The 25,354-nt window shown below is 39.7% G+C and overlaps 1 protein-coding gene across 1 annotated transcript in view; it reads left to right on the top strand.

Moving 5' to 3' along the window:
• The window catches only part of FAT4 (FAT atypical cadherin 4), a 130,213-nt gene that overhangs the window by 98,373 nt on the left and 6,486 nt on the right, over positions 1 to 25,354 (top strand). Inside the window, exons 10-16 of the mRNA XM_029964532.1 lie at positions 1,715 to 6,064; positions 11,462 to 11,566; positions 13,208 to 13,515; positions 17,644 to 17,729; positions 18,787 to 18,966; positions 19,993 to 20,117; positions 21,248 to 21,465. Of these exons, the coding sequence (XP_029820392.1) occupies positions 1,715 to 6,064; positions 11,462 to 11,566; positions 13,208 to 13,515; positions 17,644 to 17,729; positions 18,787 to 18,966; positions 19,993 to 20,117; positions 21,248 to 21,465 (5,372 nt within the window). The remainder of the gene's footprint in view (positions 1 to 1,714; positions 6,065 to 11,461; positions 11,567 to 13,207; positions 13,516 to 17,643; positions 17,730 to 18,786; positions 18,967 to 19,992; positions 20,118 to 21,247; positions 21,466 to 25,354) is intronic.

The following is a 25,354-nucleotide window of genomic DNA, read 5'->3' on the forward strand; positions in this document are numbered from 1 at the left end:
CAGAACAACATTATGAAATTATTTTATTATTGCATTGGTGAATCTTTGTGTATTCTGAATAGGGCACAGTGCCTTTGTCTGGTTCTTTTTGGGATGTTTCTTAAAATGCTTGTAGTGAGGAGTACACATAGGTTGAAGTGATGTTTTCTGGCCATATCTTTTTGGATACTTTTTGTATGAAATCTCTCATAACTAGAAACATATAGAAAGCCTAAGCTATGTTTACTCTATTATTAACTTAGCAGAAATCTAGGGATAAATGCACTTTTTTATTCTTTTAAAAGGAAATATTAATATCTTTTCACATTATTTTGAGAGGCTGTTGATAATGGTGTTGCTAGCAGGCATGGCATCCACTAAAGCCCAAACAACATCTTTAGTGCAGTTGAATGTAGCATCTGAAATACCTTTCTCAGAAAAAAAAAAAGAGCAAACTCACATAACTTGACCATGACTTTTGCTTTTATTCCAATCACAGAATATCTTGTGTAAATTTTGAAAGAAAAATCTTCATTTCCTTGTTATTTTTTTAATCGAGTTTAAAAGGGGAAACTAGTAATAATAATTAATAATATAATTTACATAACTGAAGCAACAAATCTTCATTTCTTCCTGTCTCATTTCTCACATGGGTTTGAATACTGTTCTTGTCTAAATATTCCTACCCCTGAAGTGCAAATCACTGCACATGACAAATAGTGACATGAAGTGTGGTTTAAAGGGGTGCTGTCAAAGTCATTCCTGTCTGTAAATGATTTTGCCTTAAGAGGTTGAAAATAACATGATTTTTATACAGGAGTGAGTAATTTCTAAATTATAGGACCAGTAAAGCATCAACAGAGTGTTGTGCCAATTGGTTGGACAGTGTCAAATTTGAAAGGTGTGCTGTGCATTAGATCTGTGAAGTCCAGTGAGAAAGGACACTCTGGATTCTCCTTGCAGATGGACAAATGGAGAGGTTAATGCAAATGGTGCCAATATAGTCAAGCTCATTGTGAAGCAAAAATTCAGAAGACCTGAAATGTCTGAATGTATTCATGTTACTGTAACCGTGTGCAATAGTTTTGTATTTCTATTTTACCCCTTTCTCAGAGGGCCAGCATGCTTTTAAAAGTGCAGTGCTGTTAGTTGCTGTCCTTGGAATACCCTTAGAAGTAAGAGGCTAGTGGGGAGAAAGGACCAGCACCTGGGGAATAGGAAGAGAAGGGACTACAAGGGAAGGCGGGTGTGTAGGATAAATGTCTACCTGCTCACTCATGTAACCTTAATAGTCCTTGAATTCCAGTTTTGGTGGGGTTTTTTTGCATGGATAAATAAAATATGAATAATACAAAAAAATCAAAGTAGCATTAAATCTTATTAGGTTTATGGCTTTCGTAGTGTCAGTGTTCTAGAAGTAGTAGGATGATAGGCTTCCAAAAGGTTGCAGGTTCATTTTCGAGTGCAGTCACTGAGATCAGTACATCCATCTGTCTGAATGCAGAGTCCTGTTTTTTGAACCCACATTTTTTGCTTGCTTGCGTGTCTTGCACACTCAAAAAATCACCTGCCCCTTGTTGAACTTACCATCTTGTGAAAAAGGAAGTTCATTTTTGGAGCAGTGTAAGGAAGAGCATGCTGCTCCAGGATATGCTTCCAGAGAAAATCTGGCATCACATTTCCCGCAATCGGTGCATTCATTAAAGGACTGACCTAGCTTTGTTCTCCATTTCAGGTTCCTTTGTGTTTGCTGTGACTGTCACTGATGCAGATGTCGGATCCAATGCCGAGCTCCATTATTCCCTTGTTGGGAAAAACTCAGAGAAATTCCACATTGATTCAGTGAGGGGGGCAATCCTGGCTGCAAACCCACTGGAGGGAGAGTCCGAAGTCACCATTTCTGTTCACGTGAGGGATGGCGGCCGGTACCCCAAGACAGACTCTACCACTGTCACTGTGAGGTTCGTGAACAAAGCTGAATTCCCTCATGTTCAGGCGGATCAGGAGACCTTCACATTCCCTGAAAACCAAGCAGTTGGTACAGTTGTCACCACTATCTCCGGATCTTCAGCCAGAGGAGGTTCCTTGTCTTACTACATCGCCAGTGGTAACCTGGGCAGCACTTTCCTGGTCGACCAGGTGACAGGACAGCTTTCTGTCAGGCGGGCTTTGGATTTTGAAGCCATACAGAAATACGTGATGTGGATTGAGGCCAGAGATATGGGCTTTCCTCCCTTTTCCTCATACAAAAAATTGGAAGTAACGGTGATAGACGTCAATGATAACGCGCCAGAGTTTGAGCAAGATCCCTTCATTGCAGAAATAGTGGAGAACCTGTCCCCACGGAAGATACTGACAGTGGCTGCTGTGGACAGGGACAGTGGTCTAAATGGACAGCTTAATTATGAAATAATTGAGGGCAATACTGAAAATAGCTTCAGTATCAATCGAGCCACTGGTGAGATCAGGAGTGTCAGACCCTTGGACAGGGAGAAGCTGTCTCAATACATACTAACCATAAAAGCTTCAGATAAAGGCACTCCGCTCCAGAGCACAACTGTCAAAGTTATCATTAATATTTTGGATGAAAATGACAATGCTCCAAGGTTTTCCCAGATATTCACTGCTTCTGTCCCTGAAAATGCACCTCTGGGTTTTACAGTAACCCGGGTCACAACATCAGATGAAGACATTGGGGTGAATGCTATCAGTAGGTACTCCATAAGGGATACGAGTCTCCCATTTACCATAAATCCCAGCACTGGGGACATCACCATCAGCAGACCACTGAACAGGGAGGACACTGACCGCTACAGGATCAGGGTCTCTGCACATGACTCTGGGTGGACTGTGAGCACGGATGTCACCATATTTGTCATGGATGTCAATGACAATGCCCCACGATTTACAAAGCCATCCTATTACCTGGAGTGCCCCGAGCTTCCTGGGATTGGGTTAAAGGTCACCCAAGTTTCAGCCACCGATCCAGATGAAGGGTCAAATGGCCAAGTGTTCTACTTCATAAAATCCCAGTCTGAGTTTTTCCGCATTAATGCAACCACGGGGGAAATTTTCAACAAGCAGTACTTAAGGTACCAAAACTCCAGCCGTTCAAGCAACGTCAACATCAATAGGCACAGCTTCATCGTTACATCTTCAGATCGAGGTAGTCCCCCATTAATGAGTGAGACAACTGTCACCATTAACGTAGTGGACAGCAATGACAACGCACCGCTGTTCCTTGCTCAGAAATATTTCACTCCTGTTACTAAGAATGTGAGGGTTGGCACAAACTTAATCAAAGTTACTGCCGTGGATGACAAGGACTTTGGCTTGAATTCTGAGGTGGAGTACTTTATCTCTGAGGAGGGCAAAACTAATAAATTCAGGCTGGACAGGAGTACAGGATGGATTTCTGTGTCATCTTCACTAATGGCTGATTTGAACAAAAACTTCCTGTTTAAAGTGAAAGCCAAGGACAAAGGTAATCCTCCACTCTCATCCGAGGTATCTGTTGAAATAGTAGTAACAGAAGAAAATTACCATACACCTGAGTTTTCCCAGAGCCGTATGAGTGTTACTGTCCCAGAGAGTCACTCTGTTGGAACGGTGGTCAGGACAGTTTCAGCACGAGACAGAGATGCTGCTATGAATGGATTAGTTAGATATAATATTTCCTCTGGAAATGAAGCTGGACTCTTTGCTATCAATACAACTACCGGTACACTGACACTAGCAAAACCACTTGATTTTGAGTTATGCCAAAAGCATGAGCTGGTTGTTACTGCCATGGATGGAGGATGGGTGTCCAGAACAGGCTACTGCAGTGTCACTGTTAATGTCATTGATGTGAATGATAATTCTCCAGCATTCAGCCCTGAGGACTACTTTCCCAACGTGTTAGAAAATGCCCCCAGTGGGACAACTGTTATTTGTTTAAACGCCACTGATGCTGACTCTGGACCTAACGCTGTGATTGCATATGCCATTCAGTCCTCAGACAGTGACCTCTTTGTCATTGACCCCAATACGGGAACAATCACCACCCAGGGATTTTTAGATTATGAAACAAAGCAGAGTTACCATTTAACAGTAAAGGCTTTCAATGTTCCAGATGAAGAGAGGTGCAGCTTTGCTAGTGTCAACATCCAGTTAGAAGGGACAAATGAATATGTGCCCCGTTTTGTGTCCAAGCTTTATTATTTCGAGGTTTCAGAGGCAGCCTCCAAAGGTACTGTCATAGGTGAAGTTTTTGCAAGTGATCGTGATATGGGAACTGATGGAGAAGTCCACTACCTTATCTTTGGCAACAGCAGAAAGAAGGGCTTCCAAATAGATAAGAAGAGTGGCCAGATATATGTTTCAGGACCTCTTGACAGAGAAAAAGAAGAACGAATCTCTTTGAAAGTCCTTGCAAAAAATTTGGGGAGCATTCGTGGTGCAGACATAGATGAAGTAACTGTTAATATCACTATACTGGATGCCAACGATCCTCCTGTTTTTACCTTAGGAACCTACAATATACAAATCAGCGAGGGTGTTCCTCCAGGCACCCATGTCACGTTTGTTAGTGCCTTTGATTCAGATTCTGTCCCTAGCTGGAGCAGGTTTTCCTATTTCATTGGCTCTGGCAATGACAACAGCGCCTTTTCCATCAACCCACAGACGGGACAGGTGACAGTCACCGCAGAGCTGGATCGAGAAACGCTGCCTGTCTACAACCTGTCTGTGCTGGCCATTGATTCGGGAACACCGTCTGCTACAGGAAGTGCCTTACTGTTGGTAACTTTGGAAGATATCAACGACAACGGCCCTACCTTGTCCGCCAGCCAAGGAGAAGTCATGGAGAATAACCGTGCAGGAACTCTTGTGATGACGCTTCAGTCATCAGACCCTGATCTTCCTCCCAACCAAGGTCCTTTTACGTATTACTTGCTCAGCACTGGTCCTGCAACCAGCTACTTCAGCCTCAGCACTGCTGGCGTTCTGACAACGACAAGGGAGATTGACAGGGAGCAAATCAGCGATTTCTACCTGTCAGTGATTACGAGAGACTCTGGTGTCCCTCAGATGTCTTCCACGGGAACTGTGCATATCAAGGTAATAGACCAAAACGACAACCCATCTCAGCCCAGAACGGTAGAAATCTTTGTTCACTATTACGGCAACCTCTTCCCGGGTGGAATTTTGGGCAACGTAAAGCCACAGGATCCAGATGTGCTAGACAGCTTCCAGTGCTCCCTCACCTCAGGAGTCACCAGCCTCTTCAGCATTCCCGGAGGTACCTGTGAGCTGCACTCGCAGGCAAGGTCCACAGATGGCACATTTGACCTGGCTGTCCTCAGCAATGATGGGTTACATGGTGCTGTCACCAGCAGCGTCCGGATCTTCTTCACGGGTTTCAGCAACACCACCATTGAGAACAGCATCCTCCTTCGCCTGAGCGCCCACAGCGTGCGGGACTTCCTGACAAACCACTACCTCCACTTCCTGCGCATTGCCAGCTCCCAGCTGACGGGGCTGGGCACTGCCATCCAGCTCTATGGGCTCTACGAGGAGAGCAACCACACCTTCCTGATGGCAGCCATCAAGCGTGGCAACAACCAGTACGTGAATCCCAGCGGCGTGGCCACTTTCTTTGAGAGCATCAAGGATGTCCTCTTCCGCCAGAGCGGGGTGCGGGTTGAGGCTGTGGACCACGACTGGTGCCTGCAGAGCCCCTGCCAGAATGGAGGGAGCTGCCTGAGGAGGCTGGCAGTGGGCCCAGCTCTGAAGACCCACGAGAGCATCCCCGTCATCATTGTGGCCAACGAGCCCCTCCGGCCCTTTGTGTGCCGGTGCATGCCGGGGTACGATGGGAGTCTGTGTGAGACCGACATCAATGAGTGCCTCCCTTCCCCCTGCCACAACGATGGGACGTGCCACAACTTGGTGGGAGGCTTCTCATGCAGCTGCCCAGAGGGGTTCACTGGCATGGCTTGTGAGAGGGATGTTAACGAGTGCCTTTCCAACCCGTGCAAAAATGGTGCCGCCTGCCAGAACTTCCCAGGAAGCTTCAACTGCGTTTGTAAAACCGGATATACAGGTACGCTTTTACTTCTCTATACCTTACAAGCCGGAAGGGTTGGAAAGAGGGTGGAAATGCACCTTTTTAGCACAAGTTTTTCTGAATATGAGCATCCCCAGTAGATGAAGAGGTCATGCAAAATGGTGTATTAATAGCTATGAAAACGCAGAAGACCAGGTGCTCACAGTATTATTTTATTTTAGCTCTGTCCTCAGGCAAATCACGCTTACCTGATATGCATTGGAACAGAAAGGATTTTACAAGAGCTATTTAAATTTATTAAATGTGTAGAAACCATTTCCAGTGCTTAAGTATGATTTTTCTGTTCATGTTATTGTTATGCATGTTGTGTTAGAATTTCAAATCTGCTAGAAGTGTTGTAAGCAAGAAAACAGCCTCTTCCTGAAATTGCTTACAGTCATACATGACAGAAAACAGATGAAGGATATAGGAAAAACCAGAATTCAGGCAAAATGATCAACCCGTATGTTCCGTAAATGTCTCTTTGTTATTTTTTTTTCGCTAAACACAGAAATATCTGTGGCATTTCTACCTCTTCCAAGTATTTTTTCTCTAATATTTAATAAACTCAAACACAGCAGCATTGTAAAAACAGGCTGGTCTTTGCTTCTGCCATGAGTATGATATTTAAGGAAGGTCTGAACAATCTTAACCAGTGTTATGGCCACTTTTTGTAGAAGTCAGAAAAAAAATCTAACCAGAGATTACTTATGCTTTTTCAAAGGAATATTTCTGTATTGCAGATGCCCCAGGGCAACACAGCTGGATTCATTATGGTGTGGGTGTTGGGGCTTGCCACCAATGCCACCAAAACTCACCTGTAGCCCATGGAGTGATCAGAGTATCCATTGTCCCTTTGGGTTTTTTTTCCTTAAACCAGATCAGTACAGGATATAATGTGGAGAAGAAAGTTAATCGATTTCAAAATAAATGTTTAAATACTTAATTTAAATCACAGCTACAGCAGTGGGTACATAGTGCAATATCAAGGACATTGATGATCTTTCGCATGAACCTCACAAATTGTACTCCTGAGCCTCAGGTCAGGAGCAATTGCTGTTAATTAACAAGCAGTTCTGATTGTTACCAATCCAGAATTTTATCTCATATTGTATTAGTGCATCAAATTACTTTGCCAAGAGCTTGGCAAAAAAATTCTAAGGGCACCTATGCCCTCTAACTCTGTAGGTCATTAGCACTGGAGATTACATGGGCATATGTTTGCTGTTGCAATGAAGCCAAATACTTCATTATCTCCAGCAGCATACTACAGTATATGCCTCTAGACTATAATTTAAAACATTAATGAAACATCCAGCTGATTTCTTTTGGTATTAAAGCTCATATCTTAATGTCCAACCCTTATGTCAGCAAAAAATCAAGATCTACGTGTGACAAGCTCAAAAAAAAGATGAATATTTTTACCAAGAAAATGTGATGAGAGATTTAGAGTTTGAAGTGCTGGATTTCTTTCACGCTGTGAATTAAATGTGGCATCTGATAGGAGCTTTCTTAAACTCCTTGTCAACACAGATAACCTTAAAATAGACTGCCACCGGGGCAGACATTTCTATTTGGGAGTCAGATCTTTTTTAATCGGTTGGATATTACAGAATCAAGATTTATTAAAGTGTCCTGAGACTAATTGATCAAGACGGAAAAGAAATGGCACCAGTGTAATTAAAAACCAAAATATCTTTGGAGTTTAGTATCAACGGAGCTTATTAGAAAAGATCACAATTAGCATGCAGTATGTTTAGACATTTATGTTCTGCAAAAGCATATTTGAAATTCTGCAAATTTAATATTCAATAGCTTCTGCAAACAAATGTCAGAATACACATTGTTTGAGAATGCTTGACATAGAGGCTATTATGTCATTATTATCCTGCCAACAGAATTAGAACACGGCTGCTTGGGCTCTTAATCCTGATTCATATATGATTAAAGATAACCACAGTGAATGTAAAAATAAAGCCTGAAACTGTTTCTTCATTATTATAAACCCTGAGTGCCTCAACAACAACAAATTTAAAAAAAAAAAAGAGATTTTTAATTCACTTCACCATATACATAGCTTTGCTGCTTCTCTTGGAATGAAAACACGGTCACATAATTGAATTTTCATGGTCGGTAAAAAAAATAATATTTACATGGTACTATATACAAGTAGAAATTAGTATTTTCTGAGACAGACTTTCTGTTCACTGTAAATTAGAGTACATGAGCTGTAGACCTTTATAATGGCGTACCTGAAAACTGAGAGTCAAGGAAAACCTTGATTTATTATGTTTTGTCAGCTGCATTTGACTTCATCATACTGCAAAGGTAATGTCATTCTTTTCACTGGATAGGATTATAAAGACTGATTACCTCAGAGCAACATCATTAGGGTTTAAGCAATCTGTTATAATTACATCTCTTAATGATGATCAGGTTTTGTTTTTAAAATAATCACTTTCTGGAGGGAATATGCTTTGTGATTTACAGTAGTTGTCTGCCCTTCCTTTGAACCCTTCATTTCCTGTTTTCCAAGATTCATTAAGATGAAGGAATGTAGGTTTGTGAAGTTGTTTCAAATGCGAGATTAGAATATTAGAACAACCACTTTAAAAGATGGACACAGAAAACCACAAAAACTAAAATTCTCAAATCAGCTGAAATTTAACCCAAGAGCATTCAGCTGGTATCTGTTCCTGGTGCATTTTTAAATAAAAAAAAAAATCTGAGGAAATTAGATTTTTTTAAATTAAAAAAAAAATCTGAGGAAATTAGATTTTTGCATAAGCCCTGCATATGATATCATCAGCTGGAGGTGATGAATGATAAAGGTTGAATGCTGTCTGTTATCAATTATCCAGCATTCTCCTAATTTTCAAGGTCTTCAGAAAAAGATCTTTTTGACACAGAAGTAAATATCCTGTATCTTTCAGCATTTCAGCTGAGAAGCAATCTATAAACTCAACTAATGCAATTTTCATCTGAACTGGAGGGCTATGGAGTGACCCTGGTTTGGGATCTCCCTGGTTCCCAAAACATGGACTGAGATGTTTCCTTCACCTTGCTTGATTGGATACACTGAAACACTAATCAAGCATATATGATTAGCCTAATTCTTTATGCTGTCCAAATAAAACCAGAGTATTCATCTTCTCCTGCATCAAAACAGTAGGAATAAATGCAAACAGGACCTGTAGCAACAGGACAAGGGTTAATGGTTTTAAACTAAAAGAGGGCAGATTTAGACTATATAAAAGAAGGAATTTTATTACAACGGGGATAGTGAGACACTGGCACAAGTTGCCCAGAGAAGCTGTAGATGCCCCATCCCTGGAAGGGTTCGAGGCCAGGTTGGATGGAGCTCTGAGCAACCTGGTCTGATGGAAGATGTCCCTGCCCGTGGCAGGAGGCAGCAACTGGATGATCTTTAAGGTCCCTTCCAACCCAAACCATTCTATGGTTCTATAATTCTGTTATTCTAAACTCACTTTTATTGGTTTCATGAATTCTTTAAACAATAGTTAAACATGATGAAGATGCTCTTATTCACTGGTTAAAATATGTGCAACTAAAATAAACATCCATATTCTCTTGCTGACTCAGCAAATGTGTCAGCTTTAATGTTAGCTGAGAAAAAGAAGAGTACTTAGTTAGATTGAACTGCAAAAATATCAGTAAGCCTTATGAGCTACACTTGATTTTTGTGAAAATTAAGCAACATCACTGAGTATTTTAAGCACGTCTTCCTAACTCCTGCAGTGTGTTCTCCTCAGTAAGTCAAAGAGCTGTACTGTGGACCATAATTTTAAAACAAAGAGAACAGCAAAATCTAACATAAAAAGTTAGCTCATCCTTCAGTCATGCCCATTAGAGAATAAAATATAAATAAATACCCCCAAAGCATAATTAGATTCAGACACTGGAAAAGTTTCCTGGATTTATGGTGAATCTACAAGTTACGTATTAACCACAGGAATCCTCCAGTGCTCCATTTCCATCCCACTTGCAGTCACACATGGAGAGCTGCTGCTCACACGGAAGAACTGCTTGCAAACTGTAGGTTAAGCAGAAAAGTAAAGGAAGGGTAAAAAAAGAAGTTTTCTTTATTAGGTGGCTCAAGTTGTGAAATTCTGAAAAAGATAGCAGAGTGCATATAGCACAGTCCTGATTTTCTACAGTTTCAGGGACCAGCAATGCTTAAGGACTGCATATTGTGCATTCCTGTCATGTAAGATGTAAAATTATAAGATGTATGTGACATATAAGGATGGACACCCTCTATGCAAGCTCATCTTGTACTTTTAACTTAAACATATATATATAATGTAAGAAATAAAATAATTCATTATCAATGCAATAAGAATGTTAAGGCAGTCTTAGCCCTTGCTTTATATATATATCCTGGCTGAGAGGAAGTTCAAGGACAGGTCTGAAAGAGTTTAACTGGTTTTGCCAGTTTTTGCAGTTAAACAGGAGGGAGAAACATGATGATATTTTGAAGTTTTTGCTGAGCACAGGCACTGTTGACAGAAGGGAGATGGGTTCCAAGAGTGAGATGTAGTGGAAGTGCTGCTAAACTGATCAAAGCCAAGCAATGAAAACCTTAGAAATGAAGATCAATAATTTTGTAGTTAATGTTTCCATACAAAGAAGATTTTATTTTTATACAAAGAATCCCTGTGTCCGTATTCGGCATCTGTTAAAATCTTCACTTTTTCTCTTGTTTCCCTTCCTTGCTGAAATGAATTATGTGATTTCAGTTTATTCTCTGAGGAATAATATTTACCACATGCGACAATGTCTGCTTAGGAAAGGACTGTGTCCAGGAGAGCTTGTTTTAGCTCCAGAGAACTGTTCCCCCTCCAAGTCAGGAAGGAGATTTTAATTGATGGGGGAAAATAAGAAAAATCATGTAATGTACAATAGCAGCCTGTATTCAGCATGCCCTGTAGAGTGTCCAGTGAGGGCTCTCTATCTCCTTTGCACTAATGAGTACCTTGCACTCAACAGGGAGAAGAAAAGATACATTTTTACAATTTTTTAGTTCAGCATTGCCTTTAATGTCGTGATCTCTCTTTTATGGACACCAGTTGATAAAAAAAAAAAATTGAATTCAGTTAGAAAAACAATACACCTATATGATATAATTACAATGAGACACTTGAAAAGTAAAGTAAGTATCTCCAACCCACATATTATGCCTGTGCCTGGGCTGGGAGCAGCCCAGCATCCTGTCTGTGTTTCGTCTCTCCATCCCACAGCCAGTCTTTGGCACCTTCTCTCCTGGCCATATGTTCAGGATTGGTTCATAACCTTGTGACCTACATACCAGCCTGACTTCCCTATTGCCCTGAATACTCTGACCTGGAAATTGCTTTTATTCCCTAATCACAGGGAAAACATGTGACTCCACTGTCAACTACTGTGAGTGCAACCCCTGTTTCAATGGTGGGTCCTGCCAAAGTGGGTTGGAGGGGTATTACTGCCACTGCCCATTTGGTGAGTACCTTCCTCCTTCTCTCCTCTTCATCTCCCCTTGCCCTATTCATATTTCTCAAATTGCTATTTATTTTTACCCGCATAAATGATTTCTGGTTTGGAAATGATTCAAGGTTTGGAAAAACTGCATGTATAGGTTTGATTAACTCACTTGTCTTTAAAAGGAAATTAGAAAGTGATGTGATCGCTACAAGTATTTATTTTGTCATTGCTAGTAATGGCTTCTTTCCCTCTGACACAGAAACATAACAAGATCCAGCCAAACTACTCAGTGCCTAAAAATAAGAAAGGAGAGATAGATGGATAGATAGATAGATAGATAGATAGATAGATAGATAGATAGATAGAGACAGATAACTGACCAAAAGCAGAATGGGTGCTTCAAATCTTTAAATCAAGACCAGTGACTTCCTAAAGGAGGAACTTAGCTCAGCCACAGTTTGATCGGGGCTAAAGGACCTTCCCACCAAGGATATCCCAAAGTTCAGTCTGAAGGAGGAGGTATGATGATAACAAAGCTCTCCTGATGAATAACAGACATTTTTAGGAGAGCTGAAGAGTAAGACCGCTGTATATAATGTCAGTATTTTCCATCGGAGAAGCATGTAGTAGTGCCAAAATAGTTTAATAATTTTTAGAATTTAATTATCCCAGATTTGGTTTGTGGAATGAACCCAACTAAAACATAAGGCAACACAGATATTTTAAGGTATCGTGATACAACTGCAACAAGATTGATTCTGAATGCAGATTAATCCAGAATTTTCATTGCTCATATGGAAAAGTATGAAAGTAAATGCAACAGATTAATAAAAAAAACAGAGAAACCTGAGAAATCTTTTACAGTGTTTTAAGGTTGTTGAAAACCCTCTCAAAAACATATCGTTCTCAATATGCATTTGTAGCTAATGCTGGATAAGTTTTTCTATTAACATGTGGAATAACTTCTTTATTCTCTTTTATTTCCTTTATTTTACACTTCCTCAGGGTTTATTAATTTCCTGAGTTCATTGTAAATGTAGCTAATATTCATAAATTAAATCAGGATTTTTTTCTTATTGTTACTGCAGTAAAAAAAAATCAAGGGAAATTATGTGACAGAGATCTGAAAAGAAAGATGTAGAATGCACCAAAATCTTTACATCAATAAAAACATAAGAAGGCATAATGTTTAAATCACGCATATGCTTTTATCGGAAGTCTAAAAAATGAACCATCCAGTGAGAAAACAGTTCAGATAACAGCTGGAGAAAGAAAAATAAACTCAATTTGCAAATTCATTTCCATAACTGGATTAATAAATGCCTGATTGTAATTAACATGTCTGACATAACTGTCAAACTGACTTGTTTTGTTGATTTCTAAAGAAACCAGAGAACTCAGTGAAATGTACTTTGCTTTTCAGTAGACGTATCTGTCCTTTGTAGCTTGATTTTTAAGTTTAATATATGTACGTCAACACCCACCTCTGGATAACAGCATTCTTCTGTTCAAAGTGTATGTTTTTAATCATACATTGGAGTTCCTTAAAGTAGTTGTGTATCACAACCATGTTGAGAGCACATCTATACTTTGTTCCTGGGAGAATGCTTAGTGATGGAAAAAACCCTCTGATTCCAGATTTTGCTTTTTATTTTACAGGTGTTTTTGGTAATCATTGTGAACTGAACAGCTATGGATTTGAAGAGTTGTCGTACATGGAGTTTCCCAGTATGGATCCAAACAATAATTACATCTATATAAAGTTTGCCACTATAAAAAGTAATGCCTTGTTGTTGTATAACTACGATAACCAAACTGGAGAGAAGGCAGAGTTTCTGGCCCTGGAAATAGTAGAAGAAAGGCTGAGATTTTCCTACAACCTTGGCAGTGGCACATACAAGCTTACCACAGCTAAGAGGGTGTCTGATGGACAATTCCACACGGTCATTGCCAGGAGGGCTGGAATGGTAAGAAATGCTAAAATGAGGATTTAAGACAAGTTCAGCCAAATCACTTTGGCTTCTCTGTGCACTCAAGGAACGTAAAATCAGTAACGTTGTGTCTGCTAGCAGAACCTCCAGCTTTGGGATAAACTTCCCTCCTTTCTGTCTTATTCTAGCTGACTCAAAGCCCTACGGTGTTTGTTTAGTATGATGAAGATAAAGTATAATTAAAAAAACATGTGCAGTGCCCTTACCTCTCAATGTGAAAAATGAGAACTAGGAATAATTAATGAAATAGATGACGACGCATGAGGCTAATTAACTGGTGCAGATTACAGGGATGATTATCAGGGAATGCTAATTAACCATAGTAACTACAAAAAGCCTCAAAATAATTTTTCTCCACATTTGGAAAATAGAAGCAGACAAACTTAAAATTCCAGGCTTCCCTGACCTCCTTGAGCTAATTCAGAGATTTTAGCAATCTCATCAGACTGAAAACCTGGTTTTCCTCTGTAGCATATGTGTACAAAGTTAAAAGGTGCTATGTTATGAGAATTTTTTGGGGGGAAGGAGGGAAGTTACTTTTCTTTTTGTCCCCCCGAAAGTATCTGAGGGGAGGAAACTCTGCCAAAAACTGGACTGGGACAACTGATTGCCATATGCCTAGTACTCTGACCCCTCTCCTGCCTTCGTTTTTTCTCCAGTAAATGTTTTCTATTCCTTTTCTCTGATTTTTTTAATATTTCCAAAGCAGAACATAAACCAAATGCTCTTTGAATTCAAGCCAAGCTTTTTGACTTCACAGTGTTTGAGTTAGAAATGAAACCAAATCTATTTGCCATCCATAATCACTAACTATTGCCCAACAGTTCCCTTCTCAGACAGAAATGGAATCCCATATTCTTCCCATGTTTGAATTTAAAGTCATATAAGAGTAATATATGACTGGGGCTCCACTTTTTGTTTTATATATTTCAAGCTAGAAGTGATGTAGGGAATAAAAAACAATAAACTGTTCTAGCCAGCATGGCTCCCCCTAAGTCCTTGTAGTGACTTCCCATCAGGAACTGCTGCAGAAGAAGGTGCTGTTGCCGAAGAGCTTCAGGTCCAGGGTGAGATGTCCATTGGTACAAATGTCCCAAGAACAGCAGAGGGATGTATTTCCTTGTGGTCTGGGTTTCTTTGTAGGGCCAGGGTTGTCTCATGACCTTCCTACATGATGATTTTTTGTTCTCTCATAAAAGAATCTTGAGCCTGAAACTGCATTTCATTTCATAGTGCAAGACCCGAAATTGCCATTTATTGTGGGTGTTGGTCTCTTCTCCCAAGTAACAAGCAACAAGACAAGAGGAAATGGCCTCAAGTTGCAGCAGGGGAGGTTTAGATTGGTTATTGGGAAAAAGTTCTTCCCCAAAAGGGTTGTCAGGCATTGGAACAGTCTGTCCAGGGAAGTGGTTGAGTCACCATCCCTGGAGGTATTCAAAAGATGTGTAGATGTGGCATTTAGGGACATGGTTTAGTGGTGGACTTGACAGTGCTGGGTTAACAGTTGGACTCTTAAAGGTCTTTTCCAACATAAAGGATTCTACGGAATCCAGTCTTCAGCTGGATTTGCGAATCCAATTTTTTTATGTTTGTAGGAGTTATGTATCCAAACAAGATGAAGGATAATTGAGATGTTGAGCAATGACTTTGGTTTAATGTGCCTTGGTATCAGATACTTAATTTGTATCCCAGGTTCCAAGTGGTAAAGCCCAAAGGTGCACCTTAATCTTGAAAAGCACCAGGTTCCTGTTTTAGTAACTAAAGTAGCCTGATATTTCTATAAATAGGATTTAAGTGCCTAAGTATAGGAGCACACAGGAAAAATTGCAGCAAATAAATAAAGTAGACTTAACAAAAAAATAGAGCAGGAAAATGTTTTACTTGTCAATATGCCAGAGGACTATAGAAGAAGAGATAACATAAACAGGTCTATTTACAGAAAATTTCAGCTATGAATCCTTCAGGCTGAAAGAAAACATTTAAGACAATCCGTATCTTTGTCTGTTGGGTTCTTTTTTAATGTTTAAACCTTTTCAGTAATGTCAACTGTTTACAAACACAGTATGTGAAAAGAATCACCTTTGTCGTAGATATTTCTGCTGCAGGAAAAGTGTCTCCCAGGTGTCCAAAACCGTATAAAATAGCCCCCCCTTCAGGATTCCAAATCTGTCATTTCCTACAGCACAGTGGGATTTTATCGGAAACTGGTAAAATCATTAAGTTGTCAGTCCTGAGCTATTGCAGAGTGACGGGATAGAAAGTTTCATAATGCAGCAAGGTAACTGTAGAGTAATGCTTAAGTAACAAGCAGGAACATTTGACTAACATTAGAAAATAAATTGTATGAACTCTGGTCCAAGGAAAATATATTCTCAAATATCCTACCCTTCAGCTGGGGTTGGAGCTTGGCTTGCACAGCGCATAGCGATGTAAGTTAGGGAGATTACGCTGATTGAGCTAAGAACAAAAAACTCATTTCAGTTTTTGTTGTTGATGTTCTGAAGGAAAATATGTATGCATGTGATGGCATACAGAGCAGCCAGCTTATTATTCTTTCCGTGAATTGTTTCATTTATACAGGGCTATAATCTGCTTTGGAATTGCAGACTGACATTTCTTGGGAGAAGCAGTTTGCTCGTTATGTATGGAAAGAAATTCAAGATAAGCTTTCATTAAAAATAGCAAATTGAACAATTTAGGCGTCCTGTAGGGCATGATTTAGGGCTAAGAGCTATGAATTTAGTTGGTCAATACAGTGTGTCAGCCTGCAGTGTGTATTTGGAAATAGCATGGACAATCTGTGGGGATTTCAACAGGCTGTTGTTAATGAACTTCGTTGCAGGCAGTAGAAAAAACCTCTGCAGAGTAATGACATACTGATAGCTATTGCTGCTTGCTCAGCTCCTATAGAGTAATCTAAAGCAAAATACAAACCCAGGCATTTTTAAAGGTGGCGTTTGATTTAAATTTGCTGTAAAACGGTACCACACATCTAGTTGAAACATGAGGAACTGATAAGTACAATTTGGAGATTATGTTTATTTTTCTACAAATTTGTTTTAAGGAATAACTAACCTTCAGGGTTGGTTTTTGTTCTTTTTTCAGAGCATCTGTTATTAATAAATCACTGTGGAGACAATTCTTTGCTAAATAAGGAATAAAATAAAAACTTTTTAAATCAACAGGAGTTATTTTATGATTTTAGTGACAGCTTTAGTTAGACTTATAGAGATTACAAATAGATGTACCATGAGTAGCTTTATTGTAAATGATTTAGATAGGTAATCATAGAATCATAGAATCATAGAATCATAGAATGGTTTGGCTTGGAAGAAACCTTAAAGATCATCTCATTCCAACTCCTGCCATGGGAAGGGAAACCTTCCCCTAGGAACAGATTGAGGCGACTTCATTGTTTGGGACTTGATGGCTTGGAGATGATAATAATAATAGTAATATAGAGTAAGACTGCTCTAAGCACTGATGATGCCTGGTACTTCTCTAAACATCAACTTGGTCCCACTGTGGGTGTCCAAATGCTTCTCCATTATCAAAGTGGAGATCCCTCGTCCCTCATGACCTGTCAGCCTAAGGGTTACCTTACCCTGGTCCACTTCGTGTTAGTTTTTGAGTTCTCTTGAGTGGTAGGTTATTATTTTTAATGAGTAACCTCAGTGTTTGTACTCCCAGCTTTTGGAACATGCTTCTTATCAAGTTCAAGCAATATGTTTAATGTCACGGTCAGACCCCTGAAGGAACGCCCTTTGTGTTTGGAGGGAGCAGCTTTCTGTTCAGATTATCTTAACCATATCAAGAGTAGGATATGGTTCGAGCCAAAATAACTGCAGTTTCAAGGAGTAAAGCAAACAAATACCAAAGAAACTCTACCCAAATCTGAAAACTTGGTTTTTGGTTGACTGTCTGTATGAAGCAGACATTGGCACCCTCTCTGTTAGTAATCCACACCTCGGTGTTTGCTGTGCTGGTACAAGTGCTCCGTTCTAGCCAAGTCCCTGATATAACATCTTTAAGCATAAATATTTATTGTGGTTGGGGACTACAACTGTATAATATTCAGCATATTTGTGTGTGTGCCTTTTGCAGGCAGCATCCCTGACTGTGGATTCCTGCTCTGAGGATCAGGAACCAGGCTACTGCACTGTTAGCAATGTTGCTGTTTCAACTGACTGGTAAATAATTCTTCATTTTGTGGGGTTAGTTTGGTTTTTGGATTTTTTTTTAGTAAAATTAAAAGTAAAATTAAAAAGAAATCTCCCTGTAAAGCCAGAGAAATTTGGAGTAATGATAAGGCTCCCAAGTGTCATTTTCTTCCATCTTTGCAGAAGCAAATTAAATTTTCTTTGTGTGCTGCTGCTTGCTGGTTCAGGCTACATTTCTGCATGGAGTTTGATCATAACAAAGGGTTTACTCAGAAATCCTCAGTTCTTGACTCCATCTCTGTCCCCAGGCTGTGGTGGCACTCAAGAAATGTGTGGGCATGGGTAGTCTGCACTGTGGTGTAAAAGGGAGTAAGATCTATTGCCTAATGATTTGGGGTCATGTATTTATTTCTTTTAAACTTCACCTCTCATTTCTTATAGAGTTGTAAGAAACAATATCACATGATTACTGCTGTCTTTAAAAAAATACTGGGAGTAGTTACTTTGTCACTGTTTTCAGTAATTTCCAGGTGTTGTCTTTTACAGTTTTCAGTTTGCAAACACTTGTCAGTAAAAAACCAAACTTTTTTTCTGGTGTTTATTGTAACTAATTACATAGCCTTTCTGTTGCATCTTTGGTGATAACAATAACTTCTATCCCAATCACTTTGGCTAATTTCTTACAATAATCACAATCATATTTTCTGTCACACACGTTTTCCCTGCTAGCAGAGGTGCTATATCTTTGTAAAACAATGAGTCTTTCTTCCAGCTATTTAAATATCATCTACAATCTAAATGATAATTGGGTAAAAAGCTTTATTCATTATGATCTCAAGCACACTGTTATTATGTACTTGAAATAGAAATTTTGACTTGCAATAACTGAATGTGAATTTGGAGTCATATCTATTTCAACTGTTAGTTCAAGTGCTTTTGATCTCTCTGTGTCCACTTCTAAATGTAAAATAGAAATTTTGGAAGAGGAACTTTATTCTCAGACTGTAGCTGATGGTTGCAGTTTATGGGTTGTCATCGCTGTCTTAATGTCTGATACTGATTAGTTATTTTTCCAACTCTTTTATAGGACTCTGGATGTACAACCAAATCGAGTTACTGTTGGTGGCATCAGGTCCATAGAGCCCATCCTTCAAAGGAGAGGACAGGTGGAAAGCCATGATTTTGTGGGCTGTATAATGGAGTTTGCAGTCAACGGACGTCCCCTGGAGCCCAGCCAGGCTCTGGCAGCTCAAGGAATCTTAGATCAGTACGTCTGCTATATGTGGTATCAAATGGACCATGTTTACAATAAAGGAAGCTGTCATGAAAGTCAGATGCTATCCCATTCAGACACTGTCAGAGATTCTTGTAAAAAAAATTACTGTAGAATATATTGTGAAGTGGGAAAAATATAGGAAGAAAGGGAATTTGGATGAAAGGTTCACAAAAGATTACAGAGGCTTCAAAAAAGCAACATCATTACATTTCTATTGCCAGTGATTATTAAAGTTGCTTTGCAGGCTGAAATTGAGTAGCCCTGTTCTTGGGTTTCTTTATAAATTCCACCTGGTTTTGACTGTACTCATACTGTTTGCTAACCTTCTAGTCCCCTTTATTTCCTTTTAATCCACAATGTCTGTTCTACCACTTTGCCTCTCAAGTATCACTGAATTTCTCTCATATCCTCAGAGTAGTTTTTCATAAATGATGAACTATCTGATTCTATTGTTTTTTCCAGTGCAGTGTTTGAAGTCACAGTCGTAGCAATAATGTCAGTCCTCCGTCCAAATTTCCTAGCTCACCCTTCCTCTTTCAACACCCAGGTTTGTGCTGCTCATTGTGAAACAGAGTCTCTGGCAGTCTGCAGCATAAAAAGCACCTAAAAGAGGTTCTGCTCTCTGGCATAACAGAAACAGGAGTTTGGCTGTCAATGAATTCTTTTCTCTTTTGTAAGACTGTTACAACTTGAAACTGAAAATTGGGATCTGCTTTGAAACAGGAACTGTCTATGGAGATTCTTGGAATCACAGAATGGTGTGGGTTGGAAGGAACCTTAAAGATCATCTCATTCCAACTCCACTGTCATAGGCAGGGACACCTTCCACTAGACCAGATTGCTCACAACCCCATCCAACATGACCTTGAACACTTCCAGGGATGGGGGAAAGAGCGATTTTTGCATCTCTGGGGGGAAGAAAAGGAGTACCATTCAAATGCAGGATGCTTCCCAGCATGTTTTCTCTGCTAGTTTATGCACATATTCTTCAGCATCTACTTCTCTGATTTCTTTCAGGTGTCCCAGACTGGAAGGTGCTTGCACAACCAGTCCCTGCCAACATGGTGGTACCTGTGTCGATCATTGGTCGTGGCAGCAGTGTCACTGCAAGGATGGACTGACAGGAAAGCACTGTGAAAAATGTACGGAGGAGGCTTTACTGTCTTCCTCTTAAATGTACACCTAACTATGGCTTAACCAAATGCCGTTAGGAGTTTCTTTTCAGGGCCATGGGATAATGAATTTTATAAAAGAATGGAAACAAGCAGCATGCTAGCCTCTTAAATAATTTTGAAGGAAAAGTCCACAATGGACTATTGTCCTTTCACGAACTAAAAATAGCAGCAATTTAAATGCATATTTTTTTCTGGTCTGTATATCACATTTCAAGGTAACTTGCACTCATTTAAAACTACTGGTTCCCAATAATGTATAATTCGTAACTAAAATAAAGGTATCCCATAGGAGGGATTTGTCTGCTAGGGGGAGGTAAGAGGGTAAGTGAAAACCCCTTCATGTAAATGTTGTGTTCATATGCTTATGGCCTCTCCAAACTAAAGTCCTTTTAATCAAATCGACCATAGATTATATGCAAGAAAATATTGTAAATGTAAATGAAAACAAGGCATTTACACTCTAGGGTTATTAACTCTCGTAGGAATAGCTCTGTAAATCAGTATGAGATCGTCTAGGAGAGCAAAGAGATTTATTTCTGTGTAGTTGTAGTATAATGACTGGGCTTTGTTTTCTTACATGTCCCATTGTTGTTTAGCTGATTTATATGTTTTTATTATGCCGTTTTACAAAAGAATTCAGCCATAATTTTAGCAGCATTTGGTAGTCAATGCTCTGCCATTTTTTATTCACTTTTTTATGCCATAACAAATAGAAAGTTATTATCTCTGCCCTGAAGAGCTTAGAGTTCAATATATCATGAAACTCTACTTGCAGTAATGGAAACAGTAACATCCCTGGGAAGGAATTGCAGTTCCGAGAGCCAGATTTTTTTCCCTACTCCCTCACTTGTTCCCTAGCGAGTTTTAATTTACTATTGACTGATAGCAGCAGTAAATTACTCGCACACTCCCACTCTCAAATACACATTCTGGTTGAAGCCAAAGAACAGAGGGGCTGCAATTGCCATTCAGTCCTGCTCTCCCACCTGACCTGCTCTGAACTTGATCTGTGCTCTGAGACAAAATGGTCATTACGAGGCAGGATGGCTAGAGCTGTAATGAGCTGCATACTCAGTACGTCCCTGTCCTTATCCCAGATATCACTGCTGACACCGCCTTATCGCTGGAAGGCAAAGGACGACTCGACTACCACATGAGCCCAAATAAGAAGCGAGACTACGTGATGAGACTGGGAGCTCGAGGCACCGGTGTGGGACCCCTGAATGTGGAACACTTGGAAGTGAAGTTCAGGACAAGAAGCGAGAACGGTGTTTTACTTCACGTCCAAGAAAGCAGCAACTTCACTACCCTGAAGGTAAGATTACGGCTAATGCTGAGTTTGGTTTAATTGGCCTGCCTCATGCAGAGGGATCAAAATCGTGTTTTTCCATTTCTCTTGCTGTTTCTTTTAAAAAATATTGGGCCTTTAACTGAGTCTCGGCACTGCTCCAGTATCATTCATCTTCTCAACAATTCCCTTGCTATTTGCCAAGGTATCAGAAGATCTTGATGGTTTTGTGTCTAATCAGTTTTGTCTAGACTCCAAATAGTGACCATTTTAAGGCAGCAAGAATGTTACTCATTGCCATGGTTATTATCATCATTACACTTTACAGAACAAATCATTTCACTGTTGGCCTTTTATCATCTGACTTTTTGAGCCTTGAACCCAGGCCCTCCTTAAGCTAGCAAACAATTGCCAAAAAGTTTTCATTAATTCCTACTAACATGGCTCATGCTTATCAAATTAGGAAGTGAAGGATAACTTGAATTCATGAGGTTACTCATAGACCAGTGTCAATATCAAATTATTTTGAGATACATAGCTGAATTAATGCTTCAAATGCCACACTGTTTTGGTTTGCTTTTTTTTTTTTTCTATCAAAGAACTTATTGCTGCACGAGTTACCTTTCTCAAGAGAAAGCGATGGTTCAGTTCCTGGCTATGACTCAGTCCATTTACTCATAACTCTAAATGAGTACAGCAGTGATGTTGGCAAGCCCCTTTATTGGGTTGGTGTAAGCTCCAAGTTTCCTTGACTGCTCTAAGGCTTTCCAAGTTTTTTTTTCCCGGACTTCTAAAGAAATTCATACAGAAATTCACACTTTCTAAGCTGCAGCCCCATGGATATTCTCTACCTGCCTGATCAGAGGTACGGAGCTTTCCTCACACATCGGCTCTGTTTAAGAAGCAAGTCTGCACTACTTCTCTGGCATACGCTTTTACCACATCATTTCATAAGAATTTTCTGCCTCGGTCATATTAGCAGATAAGATCTCATTATTCTGAGTTTTGGAGACAAAAAACCTTTTTCTCCCAGTAGCATTTGCTAGGTGAGCTCTATAAGCATTATTAAAAAAAAAAGAGAGTTACCTTTCCTGTCTGAAAGCACTAGTGCTGTGTTTATGCAAACACTCTGATCATTGTTAATATTGGTGAAGTTATACAAGCAAACAGAGGGTGTCAAGTCCCAGACCCAGCTGTGCAAGGGCAAAGAGCAGAAGTTTGCCTCGTAACAGATGCAGAAGTTTGAGGAAGGAGAGGTAACATCAGCGTGCTGGTTATTGCCAAAAAAATCCTAGATGATGCTAGTTAGTAAAACTGTAGTAATTTAACTGTAGTTAGTACAGGGTGGCTTCTGCACTGCTGTTTGTACCCCGAGTAGGTATCACAACAAGTACTTCGCTCAGTGTGGCCGAAGACACCAGTGAAGCCACCCCACATGAAGATCTCCATGACATCTCAGTCCACCTCTGGCACAAAAGTTGACCTTTAGAGGCTTCTGTTTACAGCTCTTGTCAGTCTTCAAAACAGATAATTTTATCACTTGGGTTTTGGGTCTTTTAATACGCTTATTATCCACAGTATGAGCACTCAGAGAAGACCTACCATGTGGTTTTGATATTAAATTGTGCTAGGGAAAAGCTACAAGTTCTGTAGCTGCTTCCATGCCTCCACATTTTTCCTCTTGTAGTTAATTAGTTTTGGTGTAGCTGGGATTGGGGTAAAATCAGAGAAGTGATAATAAATGAGACCCACTGAGACTGTGAGCACTTGAGTCACTAAATGATGGATATAAACTCCTCACAAAGAACCCAACAGAGGACCTTATGATATAAAAGGATCCTTAATGCAAGACAGATACAAACCTTTGCAGGTTACATTAATAATGGTCAAATGCAGGTGGAAAATGCTTCCTCCAAAACCCTCAGCAAGGAAGAATGTGGGGGTTTCCTTATTACTAAAGCTCCTTGTCATGTCTTATTTTCCTACAAATACACATTGTAGGTAATTCAATTAGAAATAATGGGATAAATACAGCAGGTTAAAGGTGAAATTGCCTGTCTTACTTTATCTGGAAATCTCATCTGAAATCAGATTAAATTAGCATAAATGGAGTTCTAAAATCTATGAATTGTAAGGGTAGAGAATGTGGATTACAGATTACAGCTAACATACTCATATGTGAGAGTGGTGAGACACTGGCACAGATTGTCCCAAGAAATTGTGGATGCCCCATTGCTGGAGGTATTCAAGTCCAGGTTGGATGGAGCTCTGAGCAACCTGGTCTAGTGGAAGGTGTCCCTGCTTATGGCAGAGGAGATGGAACTGGATGATCTTTAAGGTCCCTTCCAACCTAAGCCATTCTGTGGTTCTATGCACATATCAAGTTGCAGGAATTAATGAGAACATAACCCTTTTAAGTGATATCTCATTCAGTGAGCTATAGATCTGTAAGGGATAGTGCTCAGTTTTAAGACAAATGAAAAACAATTTGTTCAGTAAATGGGACTTGGAATATTAGTACAGCTGAATCATCCTTGTAGTTAGGAATATGTTTGCTTTAGTGGTTCGTTCTTTTCATTATATTTTACTTTTCAGTTGCTCAGCCATTTAAATAAAACCCAGAAATGGGTGTTTCTCAATACTGTCAGCATCAGCATTTGTTTCAAATTTAGAAATATGTTCTGCTTCAAGGAACCAAGAAGAACATTCCTTATTTTTTCCTGCTCGAAGAATTTATGGACCAGTCCTGTCTCTGGAAATTTTCTTTTCCAAATGCCCCTCGTATGTTATTTGTGAGTCTGTTAGCCTTAGTCACATGCAATTTTAAAGAAACAGAAATCAAGAGTCATAAATCAATATGGAAAATATCAGTTGTTGACAGGTAAATAATTCTACAGTTCTTTTCTAAAGTGGAATTAAAAGTTGCCATGCTGTGCTCAGTCTTCCCTTAAACTTGGAGGGTGTTGTCTGATATGGTGTATTTCTTTCTGTTTACATAAAGACCAAAATACAAGGAGGTATTTTTATGGAGCATAAAAGACAAGATAAGACTAACGATCCAGTTACAGGCTGCAGACATAAATATGTGTATATATTCGACTCAGTTAATCTTTTTATAAATGATTATGGAAAACAGTGTTTAATATTTTACAATAATCTTTGTTGCTGCATTTCGAAATGTAGGATTTCCTTTGGGATGTGTGATAGTTTAACATATGCCACTTGTGTTTGCCAGTAACAAAAGCATCGTCTCTGAGGGCAGCTTTGTCAAAGAGGCCCTCAAAGAATCCATTTTCAAATAATCCAAATTATTGTGTTCATAAATGAATACGTGCTAGATGCATTCATTCAGGCTACTGCCAAGACATGAGCGTGGTCTTACAGCTGTATTAAAGCTGGTGTATGAACAAAGTGCTCAGAAGTGTATGAACAAAGTGCTCAGCTTGCATCACTAAAGAAGTGAATCCAGAACATTTAACAGTTTCTGGAAAAGAGAGCAGCATTCTTGGAGCCGGTGTGTCACCTCACAGTTCTTCCCAGGTGAACATTATTTTTCCTGGAACAAAGGATGCAAGGCTTTGAGAGCTTTCAGCAAACCTGGGGCTTTGCTGGACTGTGTGTGTGCACGTTCTGCACACTCGTGTTACAGGTCACACACTGACAGAGCTGCAGTGAGGAACACAGGGTGGAAAGCAGTTGTTTTATTTAACATGCAGAACATGGAAGGAAACTTGCAACAGGAGCCACCGTGTATGAGCTTGCACAAGTCTGTACACCCTTAGGACATCAGCTGACATACCCAAATTTATGCAATATTTGAGAAACTGGCAGGCTTGGATTTTAGGGATTCTTTTTAAGCTCCTATATCTTAAATGCAGAATTTGCACTGATCTCATTTTGGGATTATAATAAGAGG

This window comes from Manacus vitellinus, unplaced genomic scaffold (genome assembly GCF_001715985.3).
Source record: "Manacus vitellinus isolate BGI_N305 unplaced genomic scaffold, ASM171598v3 scaffold_73_pilon, whole genome shotgun sequence".
Classification (NCBI taxonomy): Eukaryota; Metazoa; Chordata; class Aves; order Passeriformes; family Pipridae; genus Manacus; species Manacus vitellinus.